Below are 8653 nucleotides of genomic sequence, written 5' to 3' on the forward strand. Positions count from 1 at the left end.
CATATTCCTCTTTCATCTGGTATTTCATTGAGCCTACGTTTGCCGCTTAGAGCACGAATCCTTAAAGCCATCAATGGTTAGACCATTGCTCAAGTGGTAGTAACCATCCGCTTCACACATACCAACAATATACTCATTCTCATATGGGGTTACCATCTACCCCATGTTCACTGCACTTTTTGTAGTCAATTACAGACAGTTGAATTTTTTGTTTCTGGCCCAAATCTCTTGGTGTATAAATGCAAGTTCACTTGCATAAGAGTCGAGGCAGATTGTAGGAGGCCCTTGTAGGCATTGAATTGGACTCTTATTTCCATTTATATTCATTGCCAAATTTGTCAATATATTGCTTCCCCCACCGTCAATGAACCTGTTAGAACCTCCAACAGGTTGAACCCAACCCACCGTGAATTAGCATGAGTGGGTGGACTCTAGTTCAGCATTGTGGAGTGATATGCATGAGAGGAAAATTATCATCCAAGTCAACTTGTAGTCAACCTGCGATTGTTCCCCAGCGAGAACCTCCAACCGGTACGACTCTAGTTCGGCATTGTAAAGGGACACGTTTGCACGGAGCATAAATGGAAGACAGTAACAACGGCCATCAAAGGGGTAAAATTAACCTGGACAATCTGTCTTGGCTTTTTAAAAGTTTGTTCTCTTTCCTTGTAGGAGAACAAGTTATATAAGAAGTCCCGAAGGTACTTATCCAACAGTTTCATAACTTTCCAACAGTTTCAGAGTGTGAACTTTCTTCGGGTGGTATTCTAACCAATAAGTCAAACAAATGTAAATCTCTGATCCGATCATTAATTGTGAATGCACAAGGGTTGCAAAGTGCATTCAGTGAACTCAAATTTTCTCTTACATCTAGTACTGAGGACATTGTCGGGGCATGTGAAACTTTTTTGCCTGCTACTACACCTCTTACAATGTTAGATCTGCCTGGGATGAAGTGTATTTGACGTACAAGGTGTCAGAAATGGAGGGGAGGGTAGATGTTGTATGTTCGCGATGAATGGTCTTTTTGAGTTCTCGGTGATTTTTCTGGTTTTGAGGAAGGGTTATGTGAGACTATTTTTGTTGAAGTTGACCCCTTGGCCTGTAACCCATTTATTTTTGGGTCTGTTTATAGACCTCCGTTTGGTAATCCTGAAGATTTTTTGAAGTTTTAGAACTACTGTTTAAAAAACTGAACGCGTCTAGGAAACCGATCATAATTTCTGGTGACTTCAATTTTGATCTGTTGAATTTCGTTGTTAGCAATAACAAAAATTATATAAGCATGATGTTGTGTTCTAGTTTTCTTCCAAGTATATCTCTGCCAACTCGAGTCACAGATAATACGGCTACATTATTGGATAACATATTTTATTCCTATGATTTAGTCCATGCAACAAAATATTTTTTGTAATTTTGTCTGATATGTCAGATCATTTTCCGGTGATTGTTCTTTTTGATTTAAAAAATAGTAATAAACAACATGATGATTCTATAAGGAATAATTCGAAAAAACGATAATAATGAAGTGATTGTAAATTCCTTCTGCAGTTAATTGAGGATCATGATTGGAGTGTGGTTTATAATTCAGATGATGCAAATTCTGCGCTTTCAAATTTTATTGATCAAATGATTCGACTGCGGGATAGGGCTTCTTCGACACGCGTTTTGCATGGAAATTTTGCGCAAGAGATTTGACCCGTGGGTTTCAGAAGGTATTTTGGTATCACTAAAACATAAAAACAAAAAGTTTAAGAATTATTTAAAAAAGACACCCAAATCTTTTCAAGAATATTGAGTTTATAGGAATAAGCTAAATTCAATTATAAGATACGGGAAGAGAACATTTTATAACGATAAATTTCTGGAATGTAAATCTGATATGAGAAAGACATGACAAATGAAAGAATATGTCCTCATATTCGTAAGAGTACTAGTGATGATTACCTGGAAATAAATGAAGAAAAAATTACAGCTTAAAGAAATTTTAAATGCTTTGGGAGATTATTTTAGCAATATTGGTTTTAGACTCGCATCGACTTTGAGTGCACAGTTGAATTCCCCTATTATTCCACGTAATGAGCAGCATGCAGAAAAATTGTTTACTTTTTCTGAGATTGCGCCTCAGGAGATAAAAAAAATTATTAAAAAGCTTAAACAAAGTTTTTCTGTGGATAAATTTGGATTTTCAGCACAAATTTTTAAATAATCCATATCGGAAAATCTATATATCCATATTGGAAAGTCAAGTAAGCTGGCAATTCATGAACTTTTATGAAGGATTTTTTTTATGCTTTTAAGTCGATTTACTATTTCATAACTGTCGATTGATAACAACTTTTTCAGTTTTGGTGAAAAATCATAGTTTAGCTCCCCAAAACTGTAGAAAAGCATACTTTCCCATTTCGTACTCTTATGGTCACTTATAAAAACAGCACTACAACTTTTAATTCCAACTAGTTTGTCCCGGCATTCTAGGACCATTGTTTCTATACGCTCAGCCCTGGGAAAAACAACCGTGCCTCCGAAATTATTCCACATTTTTTTTTTTTTTTGCAAAATCGTTGTTAAAAAGGAGTATCCTAAATTTTTCAAAAACCGCGTGTAGTATGAAGTTGAAACCATTAGCATTTAATGAGCTATTCTGGGGAAGGCTCATTTCTTTGAATCCTGACTAGGCATTCTTGATTGAAAAGTACATGTTTGAAGAATTCTATTTTTCAATCCTGATAAACATAGTGAATAGTCTTACTAAGTAGAATTTAATGAGCTCTTCTGCGGAAGGCTCATTTCTGGTTAAACGAACTTTTTTGGTTCTGGAAGGAACTGGTTAAACGCGTTTGGATAGGGGGGGGGTATCTCCACTTGTAAAAGAATTTAGATAACACCTCTTAATTCAAAGTAAACTAGTGAAACACATGTATGTCGATGATTCTATTTTTTTTACTAAATAAATCGAACACTCCCTCGAAACGGTGAAAATTGTAGAAAACTATCACCACAAATTATATTATATATCGTATGTATATATTTAATTAAATATATTTTATACCGTATTTATACATTATGTATTATTTCAGATTTTTTAATTGAGTCGAGGGAGCTTGGGGGCCCCTAATATTTGGTAGTCATGATGTGTGTCGAGCTTTCCATTCGGGTATAAACTCGTATCAGCTACTTTAACCCTCAAGCTCGAAGTCTTGACCATTCAATTGTTGCGTGCTTTAGAAGTATGCATAGGTAGCTCCATGTTTAGCTACTACCTGTTGATGGTGTTTTTTTTTCTAAGAGTTTGATTCATGTGCGAAAAGGGATTAGGTAATGTGCACATAATATCTTCTATACATAATAAACATCTTCTACACATAATAATAATAATAATAATGTCTTTGAGGTGCAGCCGCATACGGTCACTAGTTGCATTTATCGGGGACTTTATGTTTTAGTATTGAATTATGCTCATGTTGTGTTAAACTTAAGCTGCTCTTTGCCTCCGATTGAGGAAAATTTTAACATCTTAAGTGCTAATTAAGCCGTGGCACTGTTTGGGTATGTTCCGGATATAACATGGGCACGAAATAGCAGGTCATTATCTTCTTATTGTTTCAAAAATGCCCCTTATAGGTGAATTCATTGAAACTTAAAAGTTAGGACAATTAAAGTTTGTAGATTTTTACTGTTGGTTTGTTATTATCTATTTATAAAAAAAATGTTTCGTTCGTAATCAAAGATAAATGAAAAGTGTTTTCTTTACTTTTTCTTTTTTCAGGCACGTTTGTCATTTCCACATCCTAACTTTTGTCTGCATGTTTATTGCTATTGTTTACTGTTGCGAAAAGAAATTGAACAGGGAGGGAAGTATTGCCTTCAAAAGACAAAGTGCATATTGGCTTGGACGTTTCATGGTTATGGCCCTCAGTTTCAACATCTTTTTGGTTATGGCCCACCTACAAATGGTAACTACATTAATGAATTTGTCTGTAAGGTTACTCTAGAATTTCTTTTTTTAAGACGAGTAGAACTAAAGCTCAAAAATAATTTGAGTTCATAAAGTTGAAGGTTTACCGACTAGTAGACTTTTTTATCTTGCTAAAAATCTCTTGGGAACAAAAGATTGTGTCACATAATTGTCAGGGACCTGAAAGTTTGGATTCATTTGTTTATTCTTTGTTTGGTAAAAAAAAAAAAAAATATATAACACAGATGCGGAAAGACAGACTTGAAAGCTACAGATCTCTGTCAAGATTTTTGCGGATTGAATCGGGCACGCAATTCAGGGTGAATTTAAGCCCAAAAAGAGGGTAAGGTTAAGTTGGGATATTTTAGGGGAAAGTTTTTCTCCTGTTTTCCCAAAAAATTTCCCTGTTGTATTGCTGTCAAAAAATTCTATTTTTATTCATATTCTCCAGATGGGTTCTTTTCAAACTGCAATATATCCTGAGTGATATCCTAAATAGAGCAACCAACAATTCAGTACATGAATGCATAACTTGCAGCCTATGAAGGTCATGATTACAGCCCAACTATCATGATTGATGCATTTTGTAAAAGAAAAGATGCCTAGCTTGAAACGCAAACCTTTTAAAAACTAAACAAGTTTATAACTTAAAGAACTCTATAGTCTCTCTTCGATAAACCAGGGAAAAATTTAATACCTCTTAAAAGTATCTGGAAACAATAGCGGAAATTCCGCTTATGGAATATCAAATTGGGATTTTTCTCATCTTTATCTTCAAAAACTCTCGATTTTAACGTTTGTAATATTTCATTCGAGTGATTCTATGAAAAGTACACAGAAAGACACGAAACTCGTCTTTAAGCAAAAATAAACGTGCACTCTAAAATTATTTCTAAAATTGGCATTGCAGAAGTGGCATACAAGGGTGTCCTGGGCCTCTTTTCAGAGTTCACCACGGGGGTGAACTACGTGGACTTTTCCGAATTGTTACCTGGTTTCTGCGGATTATTCTGCACAAACTAGCAATTTTAAAAAACTTCTTCCAAAATTTTCCCTTAGGTGAAAATCTTACCGATTACCAAAACATTGGGAAGGGGGTTGTGCCCTCAACTCCCCTCGGGACGTCCTGAGGCATAACATTAACACCTGTTTTCTATAAATAAAACTGTTGACCGTCTCCCGGTTTCTTTATGATTGTTCACTCTATCAAAAATACTTCCCACTCAATCAGTAAAAACGCCTGTAAATTGTTGAAATCCTGGTAAAGCGTCCGTATTTCCGTTTGTTTATGCATAGAAAAAAAAACTAATGACATTGAGGGGTGTAACAATAAACTTTGAGTGCGTAATGTTTGGCAACTTCAAGACTACCAAGCAGGAAGGTTGTCGTACTAGAGTTGGAATTGTACCAGTCCTGACTTATTTCTTGGTTTTTACGAAGTAAATAAATCACTTCATAGTTATAGTACCCGCAATGCTGATAATATAGTCACTGGATACAGAAGTAGAACTAGAGCAGGTTTCTATTTCAGATACTTAGGTCCTAAGGTTTGGAATCCTCTTCAAGAGTGCGTTCGGGTGGTTTATTTAAGAGAAAAATGAAAAATTTTATTTTGGGTCTTGGTTAATAAATGTTTTGTCTTTTTTTATTTTGGCATATTCTTGTTTTATTTTAATGATTAGAAATTGGTCATATTTTATTTGTTTAATTTCTTTTCTTTTCTTTTTTTTCTTCGTTTGTTAAGTCTTTGTTAGTCTTTGTTCAGATTATAATGATGAAAAAGTTGCTAACCAGTTAAACGGTCATTTGGCCAGAATAATCCAATCTTGGCCGCCTCTTGATGTAAATAAAACGATCCCAAGAGTATCAGAAAATACCACATGATGACATACCTTTACCTACTATTTCTGAGGGTCAAGTCTTTAGTAAAATAAAGAAACTTAAACGAACTAGTATAACTCCCATTGATATTCCGATTGTACTTATAAAAGCATTTCCTGACACATTGACTAAGCAACTAACGCAAATTTTTAATTGCATTTCAACTTCTTCAGTTTACCCACAGATATGGAAAACGGGGTATGTTACTCAAATCCCTAAAAAGGATACTGGACTTAATTTTGACGGCGTAAGACCAATCACTTTGACCCCCTTATTCAGCAAAATGTACGAAAGTTTTGTAGCAAATTGGCTAAAAGCTGAAGTTAAACCCTCCTTGATCCTCATCAGTAAGGTAACAGAAAGAATACATCAACATACCATTATCTAGTCAGTCTTTTACATTTTATTCTTAAGCTTGTTGATGAGCCTTGTAAATGGCTAAACCTAATAACAATTGATTTTAAAAAGGGTTTCGATCTGATTGATCATAACATTTTAATTTCTAAGCTTTTAATTGATTTTAGAGTAAACCCTGCTGTTGTGAAAATCATTCAGGTTTTTTTTTTAATAAATAGGTTCCAAATTTTCAAATATAAGAAGTCTTTCTCTGACCCTGAGCCAGTTTTTTGTGGTGTACCTCAAGGTACCATTCTGGGTCCTATTCTGTTTCTAGTTATGATTAATAATATTGCTAATGATTGTAAAGTCCGTTCGAATTATGTTGATGACCTTACCCTTGGAGACATCTGTGAAGCAAATGAATGTAGCAAAGCCCAAATTTTAATTGATAATGTGAAGACTAAAGCTTCCAATTCAGATATGACAGTAAATGACAGTAAATCTTCTATTTTAACTATTTCATTTTTAAATTCTTCTGAACCTAATTTCCGACACACTATCTCTGATTCTCTTAACGTCAGTAAGATTAAACTCTTGGGAATTATTATAACCAGTGATTTAAAATGGGAAGCAAACACAACTAGTCTAGTAGAAAGGGGTAATGCTGGACTCCAGATGCTCAAGCTTATATCGAAACATAGCACCCCTCCAGATCACCTCCTCCGAATATTTACATCTTGTATTCACCCAATTCTGGAATATGCAGCTCCTGTATGGTATTTTGGACTGACGGATGAGCAAAGCACCGGGCTCGAAAGAGTTCAGGAAAGAGCTCTAATGATAGTTTCGAAGCAGGCAGAAATGTTGTATGAAGAGCTGCTGACAAAGTTTAAAATACAAACTCTGGAAAAAAGAAGAGAGAAACTGTGCGCGGATTTTGGAAGAAAATCTTTGATCCACCCAATCCACAAAACCCTTCCCCCCCTCAATCCACAACAAAATGACTCCCGTGCAAGTTGGCAGTGCCTGTTGACAAACATCAGCCGGTACGCTGTGCCCACCAGCGGTTAGCGAAGTTTTAATACCTAGCTTTGTAAAAATGTATAACGAAAGTCAGGAGGATTGATGTGGTTTTTTTTTCTTTGTTTTGTTTTTTATTTTGCATCGCTTTTTAATGTGACTATACCTTAGAAATTTGGCAGTGCCATGAAAATTTTGGTGAAATAAAATCTTATCTATCTATCTATCTATCCATATATGTATGAATCAACTCTAGATTCATTTCAATTCAAATCTGCAACAGACCAGAATATGGACCAAAATAAGTCAGCTGACGCCCTACACTACAATATGAATAATCGGGAAAGAGGAAGGGCCATAATATTCAATAACAGAGTATTCAGCAGTGCCCTTGACCTTCCAATTCGACATGGGACGGACAATGACCGAGATACATTGGTCACTCAGCTAAGCAAATTAGGCTTCTCCGTATCCAGTTATAATGATCCTACTCTCAAGAAAATCAAAACAGAGCTGAAAAAAGTGTCAGAAGAGGACCACTCGAATAGAGACACCCTCATGATAGTTGTCTTGTCTCACGGTGGGCCAGAAACTCTCTGTGCCCAAGACATGACATATTCGCCTGAATTGCTGTGGTCCAACTTCTATGACCACAATTGTCCAACCCTAGCTAAGAAGCCTAGGTTGTTTTTTATTCAGGCCTGCCAAGGTAAAAAATCGACCTGGGAGCTCCTGTGACCCTCACTGACTCGACTGCTTTCTACAGGATTCCAAGCCATCTCGACTTCGTCGTTTGCTCTGCAACAATGCCAGGGTTCAAGTCATTTCGCAGTCCAAAGAATGGATCAATCTTTATTCAAACCCTGTGCCGAGTTCTTGAAGCGCGTTACCGTGATACGCATCTATTGGACATGCTAACAATAGTGAACCGAATTGTTGCCTTTGAATTTGCAACAAAGTGTCCCCTAGATCCCATACACCATAATAAAAAGCAAATGCCCAATATATGCTCCTCGCTGACTAGACAAGTTTTTTTTTCCGGAAAAAAAAATGAATTTTAAGAGAAGTTTAAGTGTAAGTGTGTATTTTATTGTATTATTAATAAAATCATCTGTAGCCCAGAATAAAGTGCTTTATTTCTAAAATCCACAAGTCCGACTCTAGCCAATTTGGTTGATAGTGTTTAATTCTACTCCAAAAGGAGCGCCTTAGCTTCGCCTCGAGTTAAACTGAGATAGACGCGTGCAATCGCCTCAATTGACCAAAACCAAAACCAGTTGACGTTCGCATTCGCTTTGATACAGACCAAATTAAATAATGAGTGACAGTGAAATAGTGATTGGATTGTTGGATAGTTTAGTTGATGAAGATTATGAACGTGGAAGGCGATATAAAACTCATTCGCGTCGCAGAATACTCTCAAGTGAGCGTGATAGTGATCATAGAACAAATAAT

At 35.9% G+C, this 8653-nt stretch overlaps 1 protein-coding gene across 1 annotated transcript; it reads left to right on the top strand.

The window, feature by feature from the left end:
* Positions 1–7190: 7190 nt before the first annotated feature.
* LOC136038288 (caspase-1-like) lies at positions 7191–8398 on the top strand. Its single transcript, XM_065721415.1, is given in 2 exon segments — positions 7191–7931; positions 7934–8398. Coding segments are annotated over 2 exon segments (822 nt in total). The 5' UTR covers positions 7191–7435; the 3' UTR covers positions 8260–8398.
* Positions 8399–8653: the final 255 nt, after the last annotated feature.

Source organism: Artemia franciscana, chromosome 17, assembly GCF_032884065.1.
Source record: "Artemia franciscana chromosome 17, ASM3288406v1, whole genome shotgun sequence".
In the NCBI taxonomy this organism is placed as follows: Eukaryota; Metazoa; Arthropoda; class Branchiopoda; order Anostraca; family Artemiidae; genus Artemia; species Artemia franciscana.